The sequence below is a fragment of the Corythoichthys intestinalis genome, chromosome 1 (assembly GCF_030265065.1).
Source record: "Corythoichthys intestinalis isolate RoL2023-P3 chromosome 1, ASM3026506v1, whole genome shotgun sequence".
NCBI lineage: Eukaryota > Metazoa > Chordata > Actinopteri > Syngnathiformes > Syngnathidae > Corythoichthys > Corythoichthys intestinalis.
In genome coordinates, this window is record NC_080395.1 from 12,670,168 (window position 1) to 12,697,644 (window position 27,477).

The 27,477-nt window shown below is 39.5% G+C and overlaps 1 protein-coding gene across 5 annotated transcripts in view; it reads right to left on the bottom strand.

Annotated features, from left to right (window-relative positions):
• Window positions 1-2,741: 2,741 nt before the first annotated feature.
• The window catches only part of LOC130915759 (gastrula zinc finger protein XlCGF57.1-like), a 35,602-nt gene continuing 10,866 nt past the window's right edge, over window positions 2,742-27,477 (bottom strand). The window contains exons 1-3 of one of the 5 annotated variants that reach the window (XM_057835808.1): window positions 19,314-19,710; window positions 15,300-15,404; window positions 2,742-6,364 (exon numbers count right to left, since the gene is read on the bottom strand). In XM_057835808.1, coding sequence (XP_057691791.1) covers window positions 5,156-6,364; window positions 15,300-15,380 — 1,290 coding nt within the window. In that variant the 5' untranslated portion in view covers window positions 15,381-15,404; window positions 19,314-19,710 and the 3' untranslated portion in view covers window positions 2,742-5,155. Of the gene's footprint in view, window positions 6,365-6,391; window positions 12,406-15,299; window positions 15,405-19,313; window positions 19,714-22,255; window positions 26,416-27,477 lie in introns of those variants that run through there. The other 4 variants (XM_057835793.1, XM_057835816.1, XM_057835801.1 and 1 more) reach the window with 4 other exon arrangements.

Sequence of the window (27,477 nt, forward strand, 5' to 3'; positions counted from 1 at the left end):
CCAAATGAATTGATAAATTAATTAATACAATGTGAATAAAAACTATTTATAACAGAGGAAGTTAAAAAAAAAAAAAAAAAAAAAAATCACACATTTTTAAAGACCTGAACATGATGTTCCTGGAATCATGAGATGTTTCGGGTCTTTCAGCATAAACATAAAAATCACACTTTAATCTTGCAAATGAGTTGCAAAATAAATAGAAAATATTGTCAAGACATTGATATGGTTAGAAATAAGGATTAAATAATAATAATAATTCAAACATTGCTTTTATCAAAGAATGCTCCCTTTATAACAATTACAGCTTTGCAGACCAATGACATACTAGCTGTTAATTTTTTTGAGGTAATCTGGAGAAATTTCACTTTACGCTTCCAGAAGCACCTCCCACAAGTTGGATTGGCTTGATGGGCACTTCTTGTGTACCGTACGGTCAAGCTGCTCCCACAACAGCTCAATGGGTTAAAACTGTGCTGGCCACTTCGTTACAGATAGAATGCCAGCTGCCTGCTTCTTTCCTAAATAGTTCTTGCTTAATTTGGAGGTGTTCTTTGGTTCATTGTCATGTTGTAAAATGAAATTGGCTCCAATCAAGCGTTGTCCACAGGGTATGGCATGGCGTTGCAAAATGGAGTGATAGACTTTCATAATTAAAATCCCATTGACCTTGTACAAATCTCCCACTTTACCAGCACCAAAACAACCCCAGACCCAAAATTAATTTGTGCCGGATCCTGCCGGAACAAGATCCGCCACCTCATGATTTTAGCCTCCCTGTGTTCCGGGACTTATTTTGGCAGATCCGGCACCTCTCGTGCATAGAAAATAATAATATGTGGAGCGGCGATTCCCGAGGTTCGTCGTCGCTCCTACTACGTCCGGTTCTTCCTTCGAGGAGGTGGTGTATTAAAAAAAAAAAAAAAGAGGCCTCGGATGGCTGTTGCATGGAGACTTTTATTAACTAAACAAAAACCAGCGGGGGACAGTCAGAAATTCAACAACGCGCCCTCTTGCTACTCTCCTTTCCGCTCCCCTTCTCTCGCCCTTACGCTTGACTACTTCTTCTTCTATGCCAAACTGGCAATGCCGGTCACACTGAAACGGGACAGCAGCCCCTTGGGGATGCCGGTAACAATGTTGTTTATAAAAATTTAACGTCATTTGAAAGACTTGGACATTTGTTGATTCACGAAAAGTTGGACCAACAAATCACACCCCTGACATAAAAATTAAAAAAAAAAAAAATGTTGGAGATTTGCAGCATTTAGGGATCAAACAGCCAGGATGAAACGGTATCTCAACATGCCAATAAGAAAGTTGCATTTACTGTCCTTTTTTGAAAAAGAAGGTAGATGGTTCAAAATGAGTAAGAACAGCTACACCAGATTAAAAGGCGGGAACCGCGACATCAGCTCGCTTACAGAAAGATTTAGAAGGAGAGGAGCAGGCACTGAGCGGAGAAGAATGTAGGACATCCACCAATAGGTCAGGGATGGGATGCACAACTGTTTGGACAGCAGCTCAGTTCAAGGTAAATGCAATAAAGTAGGCGACACCGTTTTGAATTATTTTCAAATTATTTGCTTACATGGGCCAATACAATAATTACAGCTGTTATTGGATAAATTATGATAAAAGTATAATGAATTAACGGATAAATATGTTGTAAACCACAGACGCAAGGAACGAATATATCGGCGTAGTGATACATTTGGTGATGAGGCCCTAGCCAAGTATAAATAATCCAGCCATGTTATATCGTGATTAATACACAACAACTAAACAATCAGAGAGCTTCCTCAAATCCACCCGTTATTATAATAAATAATAATAAAGGGAGATGTGTTATTTATTGTAACTTGATTTTTTAAAATGTTTTACAAGTTAGACCTGTTGAGAAACTATTTGCTGACTCTGTACTGCAAGTCCCACCTGTGGTTATGTGGGGAATTTCCCGCGCTGTGCAGAGTATAGCCTAAATTATTGTAAATTGTTTGTCATAACAATTATACCATGGATATTATCTGAAATTGAGGCTTGTAAGTCCCACAGCATGTCAAGTGGGCATTTGCGTGTTGTTTTCAGCACCATTTTCTGCGTGCGTTCCGAGACCTGTGCCCATCTCATCATCCCTGCGCTGTCATATGTACTTTGCGTTCCGGCACCTTTTGATTTACAAATTAAGCCCTGCCCAGACCATCACATTACCACGTTACAACGTTCACCATGGTTGACAGATGACATCAGGCACTCTTCCAGCATCTTTTCAGTTGTTCTGCATCTCACAAATGTTCTTCTCTTTGATCTAAAGTCCAAACACCTCAAATTATGATTCGTCTGTCCATAACACTTTTATCCAATCTTCCTCTGTCCAATGTCTGTGTTCTTTTGCCAATATAATTGTTTCCTTTTATTAGCCTGTCTCAGATGTGCCTTTTTTGCCACGCTGCCCTGAAAGCCAGCATCCCGGAGTCGTCTCTTCAATGTCGACATTGGTCCCTTTAAGTACCCCAATGTACGCACCAAATCTCAAAATAACTATCCAAAAACATTTATTATACGCCATTGTACCATCCTCGCCATGATGTTGGAGCTAAGTCAGAGCTAGACATCAAGCTAAGCTCCGAAATGAAGATGACAGACGTCCGTGTGGTTTGCTAACTTTATTCAGCTGCTCACGACAACAACACTTGCAGAATGAAACTAAAATAAAAATATTAAATCTGTTTCATCTTCAATACCAGCAAGCCAGCGATAGCAACCCACACAAATTATTAGAATGTATCAGTTAGCGTCAGCACTTCATCAAAAACAATCACATCAACTCGCCCCAAGTATTTGACCACAATATAAAAAGCACAATAAACAGTACAAAAGTGTTAAATATACATGTTGCCTCCGTGGATGCTTCAGAAGCAAGAAATGTGCGCGCAGGCTTGAAGGCTTTCCCTTTTCTCTTGGCTGCGCGGCGACCAAATTCGTGCTTCTTCGTGTAGAAAAATACAGTGGGGCAAATAAGTATTTAGTCAACCACCAATTGTGCAAGTTCTCCTACTTGAAAAGATTAGAGAGGCATGTAATTTTCAACATGGGTAAACCTAAACCATGAGAGACAGAATGTGATAAAAATAAAAACAGAAAATCACATTGTTTGATTTTTAAAGAATTTATTTCCAAATTGAAGTGGAAAATAAGTGTTTGGTCACCTACAAACAAGCAAGATTTCTGGCTGTCAAAGAGGTCTAACGAGCCTCCACTTGTTACCTGTTTTAACTCATTATCGGTATAAAAGACACCTGTCCACAATCTCAGTCAGTCACACTCCAAACTCCACTATGGCCAAGACCAAAAATCTGTCGAAGGACACCAGAGACAAAATTGTAGACCTGCACCAGGCTGGGAAGACTGAATCTGCAATAGGTAAAACGCTCGGTGTAAAAAAATCAACTGTGGGAGCAATTATTAGTAAATGGAAGACATACAAGACCACTGATAATCTCCCTCAATCTGGGGCTCCATGCAAGATCTCACCCCGTGGCGTCAAAATGATAAGAACGATGAGCAAAATTCCCAGAACCACACGGGGGGACCTACTGAATGACCTACAGAGAGCTGGGACCACAGTAACAAAGGCTACTATCAATAACACAATGCACCGCCAGGGACTCAAATCCTGCACTGCCAGACGTGTCCCCCTGCTGAAGCCAGTACACGTCCAAGCCCGTCTGCGGTTCGCTAGAGAGCATTTGGATGATCCAAAAGAGGACTGGGAGAATGTGTTATGGTCAGATGAAACCAAAATAGAATAGAATAGAATAGAACGCCTTTATTGTCATTACACAAAGTGTCATGAGATTCAAAGCTGCCCAATAGAGTGCGCACGCGCACACACACGCACACACGCACACACACACACACACACACACACACACACACACACACACACACACAAACAAAATGGATTAAAAAGTATGTACACAATAAAAACACCATAAAAAGACTTGTAAAGGTGGTCCTCTTATAGTATAGGTAAGGTGATAACAGCAGTCAGTAATGAGGAAACACAGGTTCTCGTTTTTGGAGGAGAAAGAATACTGAATTACATCTGAAGAACAACATACCCACTGTGAAGCATGGGGTGGAAACCGCATGCTTTGGGGCTGTTTTTCTGCAAAGGGACCAGGACGACTAATCTATGTAAAGGAAAGAATGAATGGGGCCATGTATTTAGAGATTTTGAGTGCAAATCTCCTTCCATCAGCAAGGGCATTGAAGATGAGACGTGGCTGGGTCTTTCAGCATGACAATGATCCCAAACACACAGCCAGGGCAACAAAATAGTGGCTTCGTAAGAAGCATTTCAAGGTCCTGGAGACGCCTAGCCAGTCTCCAGATCTCAACCCCAATAGAAAATCTGTGGAGGGAGTTGAAAGTCCGTGTTGCCCGACGACAGCCCCAAAACAACACTGCTCTAGAGGAGATCTGCATGGAGGAATGGGGCAAAATACAAGCAACAGTGTGTGAAAAGCTTGTGAAGAGTCACAGAAAACGTTTAGCCTTCGTTATTGCCAACAAAGGGTGCATAACAAACTACTGAAACGAACTTTTGGTATTGACCAAATACTTATTTTCCACCATGATTTGCAAATAAAATCTTTAAAAATCAAACAATGTGATTTTCTGGATTTCCCCCCCCACATTCTGTCTCTCATGGTTGAGGTTTACCCATGTTGACAATTACAGGCCTCTCTAATATTTTCAAGTGCACTTGCACAATTAGTGGTTGACTAAAAACTTATTTGCCCCACTGCACGTTCTTCGTCATGTGTAGATGCGCCCTTACACGCGTGCCATTAGTACTACCTGCTCTATGGTTCCTGTGCCTAAATAAATGCTTGCATCACAAAGCAAAAGTCACCGTTATTTAAGAAAAACAAACAAACAAACAAACAAAAAACCGAGACTGTAAAGTCGAAATTACACAAGCCGGGTACGTCGTAACCCAGGGATTACCTGTATTGGATAGTTGTGAAAAAGAACAGGACTTGCAAAATCGTTTCAACAACTTTTTGAAGAGACACAAGGGAAACAAAATAAGGACATTGAAAGGCTTTGTTTACTGTAAATGTGTTGCAGGAATCTGAATATCTTGTCACACACTATAATCCAAAGTTATTTCCCCACTGTGGGTTCTTGTGTGCGATACTAAATATCCCTTCTGAGCGTATCTTTTACCACAAAGTGAGCAGGTAAACCGTTTCCCTCCAGTGTGTGTTGATGCGTGTCTGATTAAAGCTCCCTTCTGACTGAATCTTTTATGACAAACTGAGCAGGGAAAAGGCTTTTCTCCAGTGTGTGTGCGTGTGTGTGTGTTTAAATTTCCCTTCCGGGTGAATCTTTTACCACAATATGTGCAGACAAAAGGCTTTTCTCTAGTGTGTGTACGCTGATGATTTTCTAAATCAGTCTTCGAAGAAAATCTTTTCTCGCAAACTGAACAGGGAAAAGGCTTTCCTCCAGTGTGAATGCTTGTGTGTTTGTTTAAATGTCCCTTCTCAGTGAATCTTTTACCACAACATGTACAGACAAAAGGCTTTTCCCCAGTGTGTGTTCGTGTGTGTCTTTCTAAAAGATTCTTCTGAGTAAATCTTTTCTCACAAAGTGAGCAGCCAAATGGTTTCTCTCCGGTGTGTGTTGTTGCGTGTCTGGTTAAAGATCCCTTCAGACGGAATCTTTTATGACAAACTGAACAGGGAAAAGGCTTTTCTTCAGTGTGTGTGATTGCGTGTCTGTTTAAATTTCCCTTCTCGCTGAATCTTTTACCACAACATGTGCAGACAAAAGGCTTTTCTCCAGTGTGTGTCCGCTGATGGCTTTTTAAAGAAGTCTTCAAAGAAAATCTTTTCTCGCAAACTGAGCAGGGAAAAGGTTTCCCAACCAAGCATTCTTTCGTCTCTGTTTTCAGTGTTGACTTGTTTAAGGATTTTGAATCATTTGGGTTAAAGTCAACATCCTCCTCATCAGTGTTGAAGTCAGAAGAGTACGACGTTACGTCACCGCTGTCCGAAAGCGGGGCTAAGACGCCGTCCGATTGCGATTGTCCCTCTCCTTTTGTCGTCAGGTGTTGAAATGAGCAGTCGCTCGATGGTTTCGCAGCGTCACTCGGACCTTCATCTTTTTCACTCTTCAAACTGACACTCATTGGAAACTTGGGGATTTCATCTTCCTGTTCTTCTTCTTTAATGCTGAGTTTCTCTGGCGCCGCCTCTTGTTTGATGTACAGCATCACAGACTCCTGCTTAACGTGGAGGGCGCCGTGCTTCTCATGGGGAAGATCTTCTACAGTGACTTCTGCGTGACACTGGATGAAAAAAAAAAAAAAAAAATCACGTTGCTTGCTAAAGTCGAGCTTTTGCCATGACATTCAGCTTGCATATTTTTAATAATATGGGGAAAAATATACAGGTCATTCCCCAAATATTAGCATATTCTGATAATGTTCATTATTTCCCACAATGTAATGATAAAAATTACATTTTCATGTACTTTAGATTAATTACACACAACTGATTTACCTTGATAACAATAAATGATGATAAATTCACCCAAGCTGCTGTTATGTTTTGAGAATCTGAATAATTGCATGAAATACAAATGAAACATTTCTCGTTGATTTACCAGCTTCCAATTTAACAATTGTACATGTAAACATCAAGTATATAAAAATAAATTGGTAAACAATAAGCATTCAAGTATGAACATTTATAACAGCTTGTATGACTTGAACAATGTACATAACAAATATCAATATGGCCACTGTGCAAAAATGTTTTTGTAACACAAAGGACTTACTGCAAGAGGGGCTTGAACTATACACTTCAAACAGACAACTTAGTGACCAATTTTCCAGTTTTTCCCTAGCACCTTTTAAATATTATCCCAACAGGTTTTCCTGCGGGGTTTTCTTAAACGTTGAGGCATAAATCATCATATGGTATATAAATATATAGACGATATATTGTCTGATAAATTATTGCTGATATGCGATATTATTGTCAAATTTTTTTTTTTTACCAATTCAACCACGAATGTCATGACAATACATCCTAATAAATCACCCAAATGCAATGAATTGTTCATCTTAAAAAAAAAAAAAAAACATATTAGAAAGAAGATATTTAAAAAAAACACAGACAATGCAGAACGAGTCATTTGAAAGCTAAATGCAGAATATGAAATAGGTGAGAATCCCAATGCCATTTCTATTCTCTACCAATTAGAGCCTATCAAAAGTGTTGATTTGATACAAAATGACTGTCATCTTGTCCTGCAAATTGTGCGTTATGAAATTTGAAGCCAAATTACTCATTGCATATCAGATTTTTCATAACGGGTGAAGAATCTGAATTTTGTGAGATTAACTCCAGAAATCTTTATTTACATGTTAAAAATGCTGTGCTTTCATTTTGAAATGGTCACTGGAAGTGCGTTCGCGAAGCCGCTAACTTGTGCTTTACACTCAGAGGGGGACGGAAAGTGCCCTACTCTTTTCATCATGCGTGTGGTGTCAGCAGTGTTGTTAATCTTACTTTAAAAAAGTAATCAATTACATGTCAGTCATGGAACAATCTCAACACAGAGGCATATAACACAATTTATTCAATTTCAAACATATATACATATTGGGTAGATATATTGGATAGAAAAAGAACAGCACCAGAAAAATAAATTCAACAACTTTTTAAAAAGAGGCTCAAGGAAAACTGAAAAAGGAAATTGAATACTTTTTCAACTGTAAATGTGTCATGGAAGTTCACTTTTGAACCCTAAGACAAGTATCAATCAATAGCTCAAATAAGAGAAAAAAAAATCAGATTCAGCCAAGGATTGCCAGCGTCGAACACTTTATAAACAGGATATACAGTGGGGAGAACAAGTATTTGGTATCAAATACTTGTTCTCCCCACTGTATTTGGTATCAAATACTTGTTCTCCCCACTGTATATATCCAGGGTACAAATGTGGCACAGTCAAAGGCTGTGATCTAGCGGAAGTACAATACGACAGTACTTGGCATGTGCCGGTTACCGGTTTCAAGGTTTACCGTGGTATGAAAACGTCACGGTTTCAAAACCACTAAAATTTTCCGTCATATCGTAGTACGGTATTCGCTATTTTACAAGTCTTAAAAATGCAGCCAGAAGTATTTTGGAGTGGCAGCACTCACCCCACCCTCTCCGGTTGTTGATGTGTGTGTGTCAGTGACGCTATTCTGCTAAACGCCAAAAAAGAAACACTCCAAACAAAAGGCGTACTTTTCTTGAACTTATGGAGGTCTCAAATCATGGTAACTGAAATATACAGTTTTAAAACGTTGATGTGAGGAAGTCATCCATGAAAAAGTTCGCCAAAAACAAAACACACATTTTCCTTTCAAATTCAAAATACAAATTAACTAAACACTTACAAAGACAAATGTTAGCCTAGTCTTAGCTGGGAGAGCAACTTTGTCGAGGTTATAAATCTCACGGCCACTGAGAAACAAGCTTGAATGAAGGAAAAGATGTTCTTGCCCTAAGCACAAATGTACGCTCGCTGGACAAGGAGAGGACTCACTCCCAGTGTTTTTAGATGAAACCTTTACACAACAATATTCACATTTTAACAAACTTATCCATTTTTAACTTATTAACTTATGAATTCTGCGTCTTTTTAACACAAAGGCATGACATGTAGACTAGAATTGACACAGTTGCTGAAAATGGCGAAACTTCACTTCTGCTTTTGCCCCCTCAAAAAAAAAAAAAAAAAAAAAAAGTACAGTCAATATTTTTCAATTTTATTTAGAAGTGTTTTTACTTTTTTATAGCAATTAATTTAGTTCTTGCTCCAATCTTGAGCAACCTGAGCTGTGGCTGTGGGTAGTCTATAAGTTCTATTTATTTTAATTTTATTTAAAATATTTTTTGTTTTTTTATTTATTTTAACATAATATTCATGTTCCAATTTGCAAATATTTTCTGAAAAGTAAAAAAATCCCGGAAAAAAGTTTGTTTGTTTTTTTATCCCATACCTCTCAAAATAACACATTTTGGAGCTATAATTGCAATACCGTAAAACCGCGGTATTTTTGCTCACGGTTATCGTACCGTCCAAATCTCATACCGGCACATGCCTCGACAGTACACGACAAGACTCTATAGACCCTACTCACGTGACGTCACAGCCACGCCCCCGCGCCATGTTGTCCGGATACTAGTCATGTTAATGCATTAGCGCTTCGTAAATTCCTCCTATTATGGCGTGTTTTTCTGCTCGTTAACATTAATAATCAAAATGGTGAAGTCGTGTGTGGCGGTCGGTTGCAAAAACAGAGAAGATAGACGGAGAGACTTGAATTTTTACCGTATTCCGAGAGACCTGAAGAGGAGACAGAGATTGACTGCTGCAATTCGACGAGAAAACTGGGCTCCAAACAACTACCACAGATTATGTAGTAGTCATTTTATATCTGGTAAGATGCATTTAATATATATTTAGGGGGTTTTGGGCTGACAACCACAATTAAGATCATTGCTAGGCTAATCGCCGACAACATACACTCAGACGTTGTGAATGAACTACCTGAAAATATATAATTATAAGGGGATAATCAGACAGTTGTCATACAATTAATTTACAATTTCACTATTGAGGTCAAAAGCCAAAAAATAAATTCAACTAGGGACAATCTGGAGTAGTGCTATCGCACTTCATATTTATTACGTATTATATATGTATATAGTGAGAGTGCTATCGCTAAACCATATAAACATTAAAAGCCCTAGCTCCATTGACAAATGATATGAAATACATTAGACTTGACAGTGGATGTTAGCAAGAACAAAAGATTTTGAATTGAAAATTTCGTAACTCACCTTCCGAGCACAAGATTCCTGCCGAATTTTCGTGTACGAGGACATGTTTCACCCAACCAGCAACGTAGCATTTATAAGCCTCCAAGCTCTTAAAGTTTTTCAAACTTTCGTGAGAATAGGCTGATTTTGTGTGGACAAGATAGTTGTAAATATCAGGATATCAGATGTCAGGCGAAGCCAGCGGGTCGAAAAACATCGATTTAGGCATCAAATACGGATCTGGCGAATGGATAAACTGAAGCTTTTCCACGTAACGCCTTTTAAGCAACAGACCCAATGAGTTTACAGCGTCAGATAACACCGGGGCTTCCATCAATTGCTCTATAACTTGCTCGACTAATTGAAAACAATGAGAATAGGTCTGAAAAAGAGGTACAATATGGCGGCCGGAAACAGCGACACGCCCATTTTGTGACGTAGGTGAGTAGGGTCTATATCGGGGTCTCCAAACCGGTCCTAGAGGGCTCCTGTGGGTCCTGGTTTTTGTTACCAATCAAGAGCAGACCTTTTAACCAATGTGGTTTCTACTAAAACAAGCAGCACCTGATTGCAGTCAACTGATTACACTTATGAAACACTAGATTGGTGAAAAGGAGTGGTCTTGTTTTGTTGGAATTAAATCCTGCACCCACTGCAGCCCTATGTGGAATAGTTTGGAGACAACTGCTCTATATGCTTGTTGAAAGGGCGTTACTATGAAACGACACCTAGTATTAAATGAGAAGTGAAACTAATTACAGCCCAACTCTGGTGATTTTCCAAAGAAAAAAATTTTTTGAGTTACGACCTTGAGCACTAGCTCTAGCTGGTACAGGAGGGAGTCAAATCAGTTAAGGCAGTCAACAGATACCCATTGTAAATGTTCAAAGGAATATATGGAGCACACGAACGTGGCTACAGTCTCACATGCAAGTATAACAAACACATAGTTTCACAGCAGTTCAAGTTTGTGTTTTTATAAGCATGAATAAAATATTCTTCCACAAAATGCATGGCAGGAATATTTTGTCACATGCTGCAATTCAGTTTTTTTTTACCCAGTGTGGCTTTTTGCGTGCGTTACTAAAGTTCCTTTCTTAGTGAACTTTTTACCACAAAGTGTGCATGCAAAAGGCTTTTCTCCAGTGTGTGTGCGCTTATGTCTTTCTAAATCAGTCTTCTGAGTGAATCTTTTACCACAAAGTGAGCATGCAAAAGGCTTTTCTCCAGTGTGTGTGCGCTTATGTATTTTTAAATGAGTCTTCTGAGAAAATTTTTTATCGCAAAGTGTGCAGGCGAAAGGCTTCTCTCCAGTGTGTCTGCGTGTGTGCGTTACTAAAGTTCCTTTTTGAGCGTATCTTTTACCACAAAATGAGCAGGCAAAAGGCTTCTCTCCAGTGTGTGTACGCATATGCGTTTCTAAATTACTCTTATGATAAAATCTTTTATCGCAAAGTGTGCAGGCGAAAGGCGTCTCTTCAGCGTGTCTGCTTGTGTGTTTGTTTAAACCTCCCTTATCGACGAAACTTTTACCACAAATTGTGCAGGCAAAAGGCTTCTCTCCAGCGTGGTTTCTTGTGTGCGATTCGAAATGTCCCTTCTGAGAAAATCTTTGACCACAAATTGTGCAGGCGAAAGGCTCATCTCCAGTGTGTCTGCGTTTGTGTTTGTTTAAATTTCCCTTATGGGTGAATCGCTTACCACAAAGTGTGCAGGCGAAAGGCTTCTCGCCAGTGTGTGTACGCTTATGCCTTTCTAAAAGAGTGTTCTGATAAAATCTTTTACCACAAAGTGAGCAGGCGAAAGGCTTCTCTCCAGTGTGTGTACGCTTATGTATTTCTAAAGTAGTCTTCCGAGTAAATCTTTTATCGCAGAGTGTGCAGGCGAAAGGCTTCTCTCCAGTGTGGCTCTGTGTGTGTTTGTTTAAATCTCCCTTATGAGTGAATTGTTTACCACAGGATGCGCAGACAAAAGGCTTCTCCCCGGTGTGTGTACGCATGTGTACTTTTAGATAACGTTTCGAAGACAATGTTTTATCACAGATTGAGCAGGGAAAACGTTTACCAACCGCGCATTCCTTTGTGCCTCTTTTCAATGATGACCCGTTTAAAGATTTTGAATCATTTTGGTCAAAGTCATCATCCTCCTCATCAGGATTAAAGTCAGAAGAATGTGACGTCACGTCGTCGCTGTCTGAAAGCGGAGCTAAGAGGCTGTCCGGTTGTGTTCCTTCCTCTCCTTTTGTTGTCAGGTGCTGAAATGAGCTGTCACTCGAAGGGTTTGCTGCTTCGCTCTCTTCGCTTGGACTTTCGTATTCTTCGCTCTTCACAATGACAGTCAATGGAAATTGCGAGATTTCAGCTTCCTGGTCTTCTTCTTTCATGTCGGGGATCTCTGGCTCTGCCTCCTGTTTGATGTACGGCATCTCGGACTCCTCTTCCCTTTTAACAAGTAGGAGATTATGCTTCTCATGGTGAAGATCTTCTACAGTGACATCGGCGGGACACTGGGAGGAAAAAAAATAGCATATTTCTTTATAATATGGGGAGAAATCGACAGGTCACACATTGTGATAAAGTTCATTATTTTTCACAATGTAATGATAAAAATTACATTTTCATATATTTTAGTTTAATTACACACAACTCTGTCAATGGCGTACCGCAAGCAACATGTCACTTCCGTTCATTAATATTCATGACATTAGCTAGTGTTGCTAAGGGGGGACACACCACCGTTTGTCTCTAATAGGAAATGAATGGAAATCGTGTACGAAGGAGATGTTTACAGAGCTAAACCTACCAATTCTCTCCGAAAATGATGTCCATGGTGCCAAAGTCACTGGCAAAGATGTGGAAGAACAAAAATGTTCAGTTAAAGCAGTACTTCTCAAAAAGTGGGGTGGGCCCCCCCAGGGGGGCGCAGAGTGATGCTGGGGTTGGCGCATGTGACCTTGGGGAACATACTTTTTTGCCGAACTAGAATAAAGTGTAATTGCACATCTGCTGAGTGGGTGGCAGTGGCGCTCTCGTTTTCAGCATGTGCGCAGTATTTTTGAACCAAACAAGAGCACACAGAAAAGAGCAGTGGAGATATGAAAAGCTAAGACAAAGAAATATGACAAAGCGTATGTAGCATTTAGCTTTTGACTTTTAGTACAGTGGGAGACGAGGAAAGACGAGTCTGTTTATTTTGTCTAAAAATGTTAGCAGCGGACAGCAGGAAAAAAAATTTTCAGCGAAAAGGTGCCAAATATTGCTAACAATCGTCCCGCTTTGTTAGTGTTACATCAGTAAACCAGCGAGCACTGTCAGCATCACATAAGGTGGCATAACAAGTTGCTCAATGTACAACAACCCAACACCACAGCAAAGGAGCTGATACCGCCTGCAGCAAAAATAAAAACTGTCTCTCTGTCCAATGACACTGTCGTCTTTGTTCTATTAATTTTTGTTTTTTCAGTCTAATGGTTTGGCATATTGTCCTCTTGAGTAAATGTTGCTAATCAATTTGACTTTAGGATTATTTTTTTATTTGATTTTTTTTTTTTTTTTTCAGAATCATACGGTCAAAAAAATGTCTCGAGTCTATTTTTACAGTATGGATGTGTTTTTTTTTTTTAACACTTTATTTTTTCTTCTTCTTTAATATTAAAAAGCACACAGTGTTATGCAGAGGTGTACTTATATTATAATAATAAGAATTTTGTAGAAAAATGATACTACGGTATATTTACAGTGGCGGCAGAGAGTTGGGGAGGCGGGGAACGTTTATGCCTTCCTGTGGGGGGGCATAACAGAAAAGAATTGAGAAACACTGAGTTAAAGAGATGGCTTGAGTGTCGAAGGCTGAAAAGACGGAAAAAAAAACAAAAAACAACGAGCCGACCTAAGCATAGCCTTAGCTTTTTTATCGGCGCGACTGACAATGACATTCTCCAATTACAACAAGCTATCCTTTACCACCAGCCCTTTCTTTATTATATATTATATCCTCTGGTTGTCTACATCTCTGACGTTCTTGGGCGTAATTTAGTTAGTTTTGTGTAGCGATCGCAAATGCTACTCGGTCACAGCCAACGAACACTTTTAAATTTTTCATTGATAACAAATCTTAATTCTATAATTTATTTACACTTCCCCCTTACTAAAGTTTTTTTTTTTTTTTTTTTTTTTTACAACAGAAAAGGTCAAGTGGTGCTATTCGTTTGTGCTACGTTTGTGCTAGTTGTTAGGACACCCCTCTAACATGTTATGTTAATGGCGCGTACCGACTCGCTCCCTCTGTTAATGGTGCGTACAAACTCTCTTATCTAATATGTTATGTTAATGGCGCGTACCGACTCGCTCCCTCTGTTAATGGTGCGTACCAACTTTCTTAATAAAAAAGGGGTGTCCTAACAACTAGCAAGAACGTAGCACAAACGAATAGCACCACTTCGGAACCATTTTGCAGTAAATGATGGGCTTAGAGCAGGGGTGGGCAAACTATTCCACAAAGGGCCGCAGTGGGCGCGGGTTTTTGTTCATACCCATCATGAGGACAGCCTTTCACCAATCCGGTTTCTTACAAGTGCAATCAGTAGATTTCAGTCAGGTGCTTCTTGTTTCCACTGATACCTCATTGGCTAAACTGTCTGTGCTGAATAAGTTTGAACAAAGACCAGGACCCACTGCGGCCCTCGAGGACCGGTTTGCCCACCCCTGGCTTAGAGGGACGTCATCACTCGAAATTAATATCTCAAGCCCCCCAATTTACTGCAAAATGGACCCGAATTTGTTTGTGCTACGTTCGTGCTAAATGTTAGGACACCCCTCTGTTATTGAGAGAGTTGGTATGCTCCATTAGCCGCGGGAGCTAAGCTAAGAAAAAAAAAAGCTACGAGTGACGTCACCACTCAAAATTAAGATCTCAATAAAAGCATAATACTGTATCTACAAAACCGTTGCAGCACAAACGATTAAGTCCTTTTTATTTAAATTTGCATCTGATGAGGGGGGCAACTTTACAGAGGTCTTTTGTTTTTCTTGTTTTTTTCACTTCTGGGTCATCTTCTTTGCAATTGTCTTGCGAGCCTTTTGCATTCATGCTGCGAGCCATTTGCTGTCGTGTTGTGGCAATTGGGTTTCGTGCTTTTGCCAATTTACAATCGCACTTTAGAGTTCGGGGATCATGTTGTGGCAGTTTGCATTCGTGCTTTTTTCTTTTGCAAAGCGTTTGCAATTGAGGTTCATGTTTTTTTTCTATTTGCAAAGTATTTTGACTTAGCAGTTCGCCTGACACCTCTCGGCCACCGTAGATATGGGCTTATTGGCCTCCAGTCACATTCAATGATCACAATCACATCAAAGCAAGTCTGATATTGCATGAAAAATACAACAACAAATGTGATGATCTTACCCTCATTTTCTTTTGCAGTTGTTCGTCGTGACCTGAATTTCCTCTCCTCATTGACTTGGATGTTTGGGATTGCGTTGGCATTCACTTAGTAGTAATTTGTCGCATCTTAAAAAGAAGTCGAGAAGGGTCTTATACAATTTAATGTATTCACTCATGTTAACCGATCTACTTTTCCTAAAAAACAAAGTTTGCAAATCGGAAGTGGCGTTAAGCCAAAGCAATTGGAATTCTTTAACATGTATTAACGACCCAGATAAGACCGACGTTGAATAAACATTGATTTGCCATCAAAATCATCATTGTGGTTGACATCGAAGTTTTCGACAATAAACAATGTTAAATCAACATTGCAAATACCAATGACATCTGATAGTGACGTTGAAACAACATTGTTCTATGGTGTGTCAAGCGATGGTTGGGTTAACATTGTTTTAGAGTTGATGGAATACTAGTTATTTTCTTTTCGGGTTAGTTGTTCTGTTTTGTTTGTTATATGAAATAAGAATTACGGGGGATTTGATGAATTGATCATGGGCACATCTACTGCTGATTGCCTCCTTAATGTGGATTGCCCCACTTGCTTCTGATCCCCGTTCAAAAACAAACAAAAAAAAAAAGTTGATGGAATACTGCTGTCAAATAGTTGACTTTTGATTGACCGGCAAATTTAATTGAAAAGTCATCAAATTATGGATGGTCGGGAGTTATGGTAAAAAAATAAAAAAAATAAACAATTGTGTTTGTGGTTGAGCGGCAAGCCAGTGACCTCAAACGAAATGCACTGAAAATGCCACATTTAAGTATAGCCATATTTTAAGGTATGCCTGTTGCTTTTCTTTAGATCCTTTATCAACAATGATGTCTTACGGTAGAATAAACCATGTTTGTCATCAAAGTTGTACATAAATCAGTTTGCTTGACACAACGTGACAAAGTTGCCGAAATTGTAAGAAATGGTGTATTTGCTGTGATTGGCATACATGCGAAGACCTACCTAGCCTGGATGTTAGCTAAGTAGAACTTAGATCAGTCAAACATAATTCTTTTTCTGATTAAATCCCTAAAATCACTAGATATGACACAATTGAGCCTTGTTTAAATTAATTTATGGAACACAAAGACAGTACGGTCATTTTTCCTAGCATTTAAGCTCGCGGACTTTTGCTATTTAAGTTAGACATTGTTCTTTTGTTGTACATGGATCCTTAATATTTTTTTATACCGTTTGAGGTTTAGCTCAGGTATTCTAATTTTTCATGTTCCCTATCCGATTACTCGATTATTCGAACTAACCAGTTCATCGAATAATCGACTACTAAAATAATCGATAGCTGCAGCCCTATAATAAACACAGTACTTATGTAGAGTATGTTGAATGTATATATCCGTCTTGCGTCTTATCTTTCCATTCCAACAATAATTTACAGAAAAATATGGCATATTTTATAGATGGTTTGAATTGCGATTAATTATGATGAATTAATTTGTAAGCTGTAATTAACTATTCAAAATCTTAATCGTTTGACAGGCCTATATTAATTAAAAAATTTTTTTAGTCTGCAAATGCAATTTTTAATGTTTGACGTGTCACGTCGCATTGTGCACAATACAGTTTTCTCATCTAAATATACATACATTTCTATGCATTTTAGGAGTTTTGGGGATGCCCCTTTTTTTCGCCCGAAAGGCTTTGGGAGCGAGGGGGGCGTCCCTTATTTCTATTTCTGAAAGGTGGCAACCCTAGTCTGAACTGTAATTCTACGGCGTGTTGATTACCAATAAACATCTGTGAAATGAACTGGAGTGTCATATGTCATCTACAAGCACACACAAATGTATGCATGCATGCATGCACGCACGCACGCGGTGATAAAACGCAGCCATTAAAATTATCGCCCTAATTTTATTTACCTAGCGACATATGGACTCATTGCATATCACGACAGGCTTCGCAACTTCAATAAAACGTCCTTAGTTAGTTTGATGGAATTACGACCCCCTCCCCCTTAAAAAAATTCTCCTCGGATCTACACAATTCACGTAGGTCACATTTTTTTTTACTTTAAAACGGCGAATTTCGCCGAAAACTGAGGGATTTTCATGCCTGCTTTTGAAAGCTCCGGCGGGGTGGGCAGGACGAAAGGCGTGCCTGGGTGTTGTTTAGGGATAATTCTTCTGTTGCAGGTTTGGGCGGTCACGTTCGTGGGTCATTTTTCGTTGTTGGGTCGTAGTTGCTAGGGCAACGAAGGTGGGAGGCTCGGCATGCCTTGACGTCTAGGCGCCAAGCTATCAAACTTGTTTTGGGAGGCCGGGGAGTCATGGCCCCACCGAAGATATGGCGACATATTTTTCCTTTGCTTATCAGCCGAGGGCTGATGAGCCGGTCCGCTTTACTGTGTCAAACGGCATGGAGTAAAGTCTGCTTGTTCCTTTAAACTATGGTTAAATGCTTTATTTTAGCAAATGTGTTAGAATAATGCAAACAGTTATTGGGTGCCTACGAGAAAAGGTACTATTCCCTTCAATATTTATTCATTGTTAAATTATTTGATTTTTTAACATTTTTTTTAATCGTTCATGTACAATATTTTATTAGTCAGCCTGGCTGTTTCTTCTCTCTGTAAATAATATAATGCAGGACCTCTATATATGGGTATATAGCGGAAAACATTCAGGTGACTTGAAGTTCCCCTCTGAAAGCCCCATTTTAGCCAAATTTCAAAATGGTTCGATATGCATGTGTGATACATCATTGCAAAGCTTAAAATCTCAATTTTCTGGGGGAAGAAAATTTTTGAGCAGGAGGGCATTTTTAAAAAAAAAATATTGTTTTTTTAAACAGCAAAACCCTATCTGGAGGTGAGAGCACGGGAGAACAGAATTACAGACGCCATGACTTTAACAAGATATTATCACGTACCTACTTTGTTCCGATCCAAAAACTCAATGTAGCATGTAGCACTGAGTGTCAAGACACAGCTGTGAATGGCCACAGATGGATTTTTATGGGTGAAACATGGTAATATAACAAGGGTCGCGATTCCGAAATCGCAGACATCAAGGAGTGGTCGAGATTTTTTTTTCATATATTTACCCTTTTAAACATTTTTTCCAACTTTTATTTTGTTTGGATCAATTATTTAGTATCTAACATATCTGAGAAAATGTGACACCAACAAAAAAATACAATTAAGCGATAGTTATGAGGTAGATATCCGTGACTTTTTTACAGACGCCATTTTTTTCGTTGTGACATAATTTGTTTAAAAGTTTAAAATATGTGAGAATATAATTTTTTTAAGTCGTTTTTTTTTTTTTTTTTAATGAAATAAGATAAATCAATGAATGATTCTAAGCTAAAAACGACAGACATTTTGAATAATAAATATAATTAATTACCTGTGGTTTATGGCTGGGTTGAAACAAAATCGGTTGCGCGACGTCTGTAAACGGGTGTTTTCAGGGTAAAACGGACAAATTAAAAAGTTCGGGAGCTTATTGTGCCATGAATCTGCTACGGCAGCATATAGACATATTGTTCCATCAAACACAACAGTTGTTTTAGCTTAAAATACAGCAGTTTCTTTTAAAGAGGAGTGCAAGAGCAGAAACTGCTTTTTCAGTCTTGTCTGTGTTTTCCACCATATTTGACAGCAGTAATAGCATCATGGTTGAAAATGAAGGAAAGCTTAGCATTGATTCAGCGTCGTTCCAATGTCATTCATATTCGAAATGACGTTCAGGGTTTGTAAGGATTTGTGCGTTGGAACAACATTAACCGAGGGTGCAAAAGTGATGACCAATCAACATCGGGGGTCAAAGTCGATTAAACGATGTAAGATTGACAGCGGAATGTTGATTCAACATCATTTCAATGTCTGTCTGCTATCTGGGTAGCGTGCTAAGCTAAACTAAGTTAGGCAAAATGCGAAGCTTCAACATAACGCCAAACGACTTCCACTATGCTTTAAAATAGGACTCTTTAGTCTACTAAATTGTATCTTCGGTACTTACCTGATGAGAATGTTTTGAAGGCGCTCGTTTGGTTAGAAGGGAACACAAAAAGAACAGCAAGTCCTGGATGAGTGAATAGATGTTGCTACTTCAAGTGAACCGGAAGTAGTAACGTTAAGGCGCTGAAACTTCAGTTTGGAAGTCCCATCACGTCTTTACATCACTGGAGTCAAAAATATTCAATAAATATGATCAACGTATCCAAATTCTAGTTATCACTATCAATACCTCAATTTGAAGGCTCAGAATTTAAATATTTCGTAAATGTATTCACTGACTTTATCCTTTATCTGTCCTGCTTCCGCTGCACTTCTTCCATCAAGGAACATTACAATGAACGCGCTTTATTTTTAAGCATTGAAGCTTCTCAGGCTCAGTTAATGTAGCTTTTTTCCCCCTCCGCTAACCATTTCTAAAGAAGAGTGCAAGGCAGAACTACATTGAGGCGAAGAGAAGGAACAGCCAGGAGAGGTCGCTGTTGGCAAAACGCCTAGACCAGACATGTCCAAAGTCCGGCCCGGGGGCCAAATGCGTCCCGTGAACAAATTTCATTCGGCCCCCGGCCTCTGTCATAAAATCAATAACGTCTGGCCCACGCACAGACTTAATAAATTGGTCAGCAGTACTGCTACCAGCATATGAAGTAGCTTACACACTAAATGCTACTCCTCATTTACCCACTAAAAGGCAGCAGTACTCTAAGCACTCTAAGCAATATTACCCCGTGTGAATCTTCCAATTTTCTAAAATGGCGATAATCAACAACAACAACAACAAAAGTTGACTGTGTTGGCCAACGCTTCAAGGATAGGTGGAAACTGGACTATTTCTTCACTAAAATACGTAACAACTGTGTCCGCCTCATTTGCAAAGAGACACTCACTGTTTTTAAAGAGTTCATTGTGAGGCGATATTACCAAAAAAGGCACACTGACGTGTAGAACAAGATTACAGGGAAGATACGTTGCAAGAAATTGAAGCAACTTGAAGCTAGTTTAATTTCACAGTAGGATTTCGCAAGAGCCCGAGGGTCGAAAGAGAACGCCACAAAGGCTAGTTGCGTGATTGTTGAAATTATTAATTTTAAAAAATGACAAAGCAAATGTGACGCACAGAATCGCTTGCTGAAATTTGCTTCAATATATTGTTCTAAGTAAAGGTCGTCAGCCAACGTCGGCCCCTCACATTTTTACCACACCAAATCTGGCCCCCTTTGAAAAAGTTTGGACACCCCAGGCCTAGACTGAAAGCAGGTTGTTTTAAATGACTTTGATAATTAAAATAAATATTATAATTACCTATATTTTATATATAAATCATTATTCATGTTTTTTAAAATTCTATGCTATAAATGAATTGATAAACTGATGAATATGATGTTTTTAAAAACTTAAAAAAGAATAGAAAATAAAAACAGAAATTCACATTGGCTACGTATTGGCTATACTATCTAATGTACGCGGTTGATATGGTGGTAGGCTTGCCACCCGTTCCTTGAAATACGGAATCGTTCCGTAATTAGGAATTAAAAGTTGCTCCGTATTTCACAATTATCCCATGGGGCGACTCCGCACGACCTGCGGCTCCGGCGGCGGGGAGGAGCGGGCAGCGGTGCGCCCACCCCATGCACGTCTGTCAAACGTGGGTCCAGTGATACTAATGCGCCAGCGCGCGCCGAGCTCATGGAGCAAACCCTGCGTCGGTGCGCGTATCGCTACAAGAAAATCACGGGACCGATGCATGAACTCATTTAACGGTGTCGACACAGTCATGACGCGGCAAACTGGTTCAAAAGGAAGCGCGTCTGTCAACGCGATGGAGCTGCTGAAACAATCCACATCTCACGGTTACTTCCCGGTTGTTTACATGCTGTGGAAATGGACGCAACATAGGGAAAACCCACTGGTCATCTTTCATTCAAAATACAATTTTAAGGTAACTCTTAGTATATTAGTGTGAAAGGTAGGCGCGGGTCCATCGTATGCGGTGCGCTGAAATACCCCCTTTTGATGCCTTCAAGAATGGCCATTAGCATTTAACCAACCAGCTTAGTGGTAAAAGCGCTTGCCTTTCGTCTTCGACGTGTTATGCGCGAAGGTAAGAGTCTAGGTCCGAACGGATCATGTCGCACGGCGCGGCTCCAAATAACATGGTTGTATTGTTAACGTTTTTTTTTTTTTTTTCTCAGGTGAAATCTTATTTGTACTTTCAACCTGTCATATACAAACAGTAGCCACCTCCTCAATGTTGAAGCATTATTGGGCTAAGCATGAGAATGAAGTTTCTGATAATCCCAAGATAAACAGTTATAGAGCCATTCCTTTACTTAGCCACAGTAGCTTTTTTTGTAATTTATTAGAAATCGGTAATTAAGCTATAATTTATTTATTGTCCACTTCAATTTTTTCCTGATGGGATCTGGTAGCACTTAGATGACGAAGTGGGGAGTCAAGGGAGCAATGCAACAGTAGATGAAATTGCAAAAGTGCAACGATGAATGGCTGAGCCGAACATGGCACGCAATGCAGATTTACTTCAATACTGGAGGAGCCAATGGATATCTTATCCAAACCTCTTTCAAGTGGCTGAGAAATTCTTGTGCATGCTGGCATCGTTGGTTCCATGCGGGTGTGTGTGTTGTCCACAGTAGGTGAAATTGCTTGTTTTAAAAAAATAGATAAAAAGGAACCAACTAAATTTTAAACATTAAAAAAGCTATGTTTTTGAATAAAATGTTATCAGAACAAAAAGTCCACAAGCATCCTCATTCGCCCATTCATTATTACTTACACTTTCACATTATGATATACAGCACTGTGCAAAAGTTTTAGGCAGGACACCTGCCTAAAACTTTTGCACAGTACTGTATGTTCACATAATTTAAAGATATGGAATAATGCAAAACGAATGCAAAGACTTAAATGATTTTACTATGTTATCAATTCAGTGTCAGTCTGTCAAGTGGGTTGCCTGTAGGGATTTTTTATGTCCAGCAGGTGTCAGTATTCAATGACACAGTATCCTCACTGTGTCAACACAGTGTGTCACTGTGTCGACACGCTTCATGAGGTCTCACGGAGACTGAACACACAAACGTACACCTGCGCTCATGAGTGACCACTGAGCTAACAGTAATGAACAAAAAGGGCAGGAGATATTAAAGACAGCAAGTAGTGATACGTGATACGTCACACCGGGAACAGCGATGGCAGCTCCATACTAGGGCTGTCCCAAACGACTAATTTTCTCCCGATTAGTCAGCCGACTATTTTTACGATTAGTCGACTAATCTAATAATTTAAAAAAAAATTTTTAAATTTTTTATTTTACTAATTTAGCAATGACATTTTTGTTGACGCTTATCAATTCACAAAAAAACATATTGGAACACTTAAATTATTTATTAAAGTACAAATAAACACATAAATAATAATAAATCACAAATAAACAATTAGTTCAAATGCTGATAGAATTTACTAGTGTAGCATCCCTGATTGAAAAGGTCTCTTAAACTGATGGTTTACAACTTTTATTCCATCCTTGATGTAATCACACCGTAAGAGCTATGGTGCACACAAATAAAACAACACAATTAGAAATTAACAAAAACTTTTCACCTTTTTCCTTTTAAACTTTATTTATATATCAATGAATTGCCTTTACCTTAATTTATTACCTTATCATTGACAATCTCTCCCTTGAGTGCAATCACTGTATATACTGTATATATTTATGACCTTTTAACCTTATATAATTTTCTATACCATAAAATAAATCATAACATGAAATAAACCTTTCAGTTGGCAATACTAATAGCACTTATAGGCCCATTGTCAATGAAACATTATTATTCAGTAAGGCGACAGCACCCTCTGGTGTACAAAAAATGAAAAAAAAAAAAAATTACAAACGGTGACGGCGCTTGAGGTGTTTATTCACGGCCGACGTGCAGCCAAGCTTGGCATTGAACAGACAGGACAGAAGAGTGTACCCTCCGTTGTTTCTTTGAAATAAGTCAATGTTTTGGACACTCTGGTGCGCTTTTTTTGGCTTTCCCCGCTTGCATACAGAGTATCCGACATTCTGAACTTTCCACGCATGTTTTTTTTTTTTAACCCTTCATTAACCGTCGACGGGATGTTGTGCTCATCGACGGATTTACGTCATCGATGACGTCGACTATGTCGACTAGTCGGGACAGCTCTACTCCATACATACGGCCGCCATACAAAGCCCTTCAAACAATGATTCAAACAGCGATATAAGCGATAGATCGAGCGCAAGGGAGGAGATCCAAGTTTATGAAGAGTTGGAGGAAGAAGAGGAGCTTGGAATTTTATGTTGGACCTAACATGTATTAGCCAGACGCTAATCAGGATGCAAACAACGTGCCTAGACTACCTGACATGGAATGGATACAAGACCCATCGAGATTACAAGATTGGTAAGCTATAGGCTGTTATTATTTTCATGATTTGAAGATGCAGGCATTTGCACATAATTGTATGTTTTTGTCTATCGGATGACATTGTTAAAAAAAAATAATAATCAGACTTCATATTCATTTTGGCAGATCCGGCAGCTCTCATGCATATAAAATAATATAAAAACGTTGGGGGGAAAGAAGGAGATGAGTCGTTGATGGCTTTCTCCACTTTATTGTGGCAACAATAGGAAAACAAAATAATAGCGGACTGCCGCCACATTCGACCGCAAAGTTTTGCTTCTCACTGATCTCCTCCTCGCCTCCTACTACTTCAGCGTCTCTTAAACGGATCGTGCATAGTGTCTTGTTATGAGCTTTTTGTGTACAAATGCATCAAACACACAACGTGCTGACAACTTTGTTTCTTTATTAACACATGGAGCTAACAGTACGAACACAGCTTGTGGCTATCGGCAGGAAGTGGCGTCTAATGGCGTGAGGAAATGTTTTTTCACACAAGCGAACAGATTACAAAGCACCACTTCAGTTTTGTCCCGAGACTACATTTCCCATGATTCACTGCGTGGCCTGCGCGCTCGCTGATTCGCTGCCAGACATTAAAACCAACACGCTTGTTGTTGTCACCTGTCAGCGGCTCTCGTACATAAAACACAAACTAGAAGGTTATCAAGCGATCACCGTGAAAGAAACGCCGAACCGTACAAATGCAATGCAACGCTTGAAGCATGAAGGTGGAAATACATAATACAAATACAAATAAATGTGCACAAACTCACCGGCGGTGTGTGTCTCTTACGGCAACGTGACCGTGAATTACCGCGACGCCGACCCGCATATATGCATATCCACACCTCTTTCCCGATTGACAGTGGATTAAACCTTTCGGACAAGATCGTAGATAACGCACAATTTAAACACGCTTAACCTAGCGAACGCATCAACAACTATGATCGGGGATTGCCACGAGTTAACTTTCGGCTAACGTCGCTATCTCATACTGTTCATTCCACAACAGTTGGCAGCTCTGCTTTGACAAAGTCATCAGTCATCTATCCAAAAATCACACTTACTTTTTGGCAAATCCTTGATCATAAGCAGACCGGTTAAGGAAGCAGGCATCTTCGAAGTGTTCGCACTAGAGAACACTACACGATGATGGCGTGAAATTCATTCGCTTCGTGCGAATGAAAGATGTCCATTTACGTGCCCCGCTATCCTTTGGCCACTAACACAAATTTTCGTTTGAGTGAGAACAAAACATCGCCACACACCGCAGTAGCATCTTACCGAGAAGCAATGCAACAAACAATATTGTTCTATGGCGCACTTCCCTCGCACTTCCCGGTGTGACATAATTTCCGAAGATTGCCGAAGAAAAGCATTTTCGTTGTCAAGGGCGTTGCTATGGGTTAAACAAAGAACCTGGAAGGGTTGCGTTAAAAAAAATAATGAAAATATGCTTATAATTGATTAGCCATTGATATTATTCAAAAACATGGTTGGCCAACCTTAGTTCAAATTTCCGCTTTAAAGTTTGTGTTTTTATAAGCATGAATAAAATATTCTTTGACAAAATGCATGGCAGGAATATTTTGTCAAACGCTGCAATTTAAAGGTTTTTTTTTAGCCAGTGTGGCTTCTTGCGTGCGTTACTAAAGTTCTTTTCTTAGCGAATCCTTTACCACAAAGTGTGCAAGGAAAAGGCTTTTCTCCAGTGTGTGTGCGCTTATGTCTTACTAAATCAGTCTTCTGAGTGTATCTTTTACCACAAAGTGAGCATGCATAAGGTTTTTCTCCAGTATGTGTGCGCTTATGTATTTTTAAATGAGTCTGCTGGGAAAATCTTTTATCACAAAGTGTGCAGGCGAAAGGCTTCTCTCCAGTGTGTGTGCGTGCGTGCGTTACTAAAGTTCCTTTTTGAGCGTATCTTTTACCACAAAATGAGCAGGCAAAAGGCTTCTCTCCAGTGTGTGTACGCATATGCGTTTCTAAATTACTCTTAGGATAAAATCTTTTATCGCAAAGTGTGCAGGCAAAAAGCTTCTTTCCAGTGTGGCTGTGTGTGTGTTTCTTTAAATCTCTCTTCTGAGTGAATTGTTTACCACAAGATGTGCAGAGAAAAGGCTTCTCCCCGGTGTGTGTACGCATGTGTGCTTTTAGATAATGTTTCGAAGAAAATGTTTTATCACAGATTGAGCAGGGATAACGTTTACCAATCGCGTATTCCTTTGTGCCTCTTTTCAATGATGACCTGTTTAAAGATTTTGAATCATTTTGGTTAAAGTCATCATCCTCCTCACCAGTATTAAAGTCAGAAGAATGTGACGTTATGTCGTCGCTGTCCGAAAGCGGAACTAAGAGGCTGTCCGGTTGCGTTCCTTCCTCTCCTTTTGTTGTCAAGTGCTTAAATGAGCTGTTGCTCGAGGGGTTCGCTGCTCCTGTCTCTTCGCTTGGACTTTCGTCTTCTTCGCTCTTCACAATGACAGTCAATGGAAATTGCGAGATTTCAGCTTCCTGGTCTTCTTCTTTCATGTCGGGGGTCTCTGGCTCTGCCTCCTGTTTGATGTACGGCATCCCAGACTCCTCTTCCTGTTTAACATGGAGGAGATTGTGCTTCTCATGGTGAAGATCTTCTACAGTGACATCGGCGGGACACTGGGAGGGAAAAAAATTGCATATTTTTTAATAATACGGGGAGAAATCCACAGGTCATTCCGAAAAAAAAGAAATTCGCAAATTGTGATGAAGTTCATTATTTTCCACAATGTAATGATAAAGATGACACTTTCATATATTTTGGATTAATTATACGCAACTGTGTCAATGGCGTACCGCAAGCAACACGTCACTTCCGCTCATTAATATTCATGACATTAGCTACTGTTGCTAAGGGGGGGGGACACGCCACCGTTTGCCCCTCATAAGAAATGAATGGAAATCGTGTACGAAGGAGATGTTTACAGAGCTAAACCTACCAATTCTCTCCAAAAATGTCCATGGTGCCAAATTCACTGGCAAAGATGTGGAAGAACATAAAATGTTCAGTTAAAGAGAGGGCTTGAGTGTTGAATGCTGAAAAACACGAAAAAAACGAGCCGACCTAAGCATAGCCTTAGCTTTTTTATCGACACAACTGACAATGAAATTCTCCTGTTTCAACAAGCTATCCTTTAACCAGCCCTGTCTTTCTTCTGTATTGTATCCTCTGGTTGTCTACGTCTCTGACCGTCCTTGGGGGTAATTTAGTTAGTTTTGTGTGGGATTGCAAATGCTACTCTGTGACAGCCAACGAACACTTTTAATTTTTTCATTGTTAGCAAATATTTACACTTCCCCCTTATTAAAGTTATTTTTTTACAACAGAAAAGGTAACTGGCAGTCAGATACCATTTTAATTCTTTTCAGGTCATTCATTGTCAGACAGAAGCAGCACAGCACAATGTCACGCTAAAAAAAAAAGTTAAAAATATCAAAATGGCTTACTTCTTTGTCCGCTGGAAGACCATGCCAACCCAACAAAATGTTTATTGCAGATGAAATGTGAATGGATTCACCAAGCTGCCGTTAAAAGTCCGCGCAAGTTGATTCATTCTTCACATTTTTTCCTCTGAGTTTTCGGTTTCGGGAAACGTATGAAGAAACATCCTCCATATGTCTTAATATCTAGAGTTGTTACTACAACTTCTAAAAAAGCAGTGTGTGATCGGCATGTTCGTT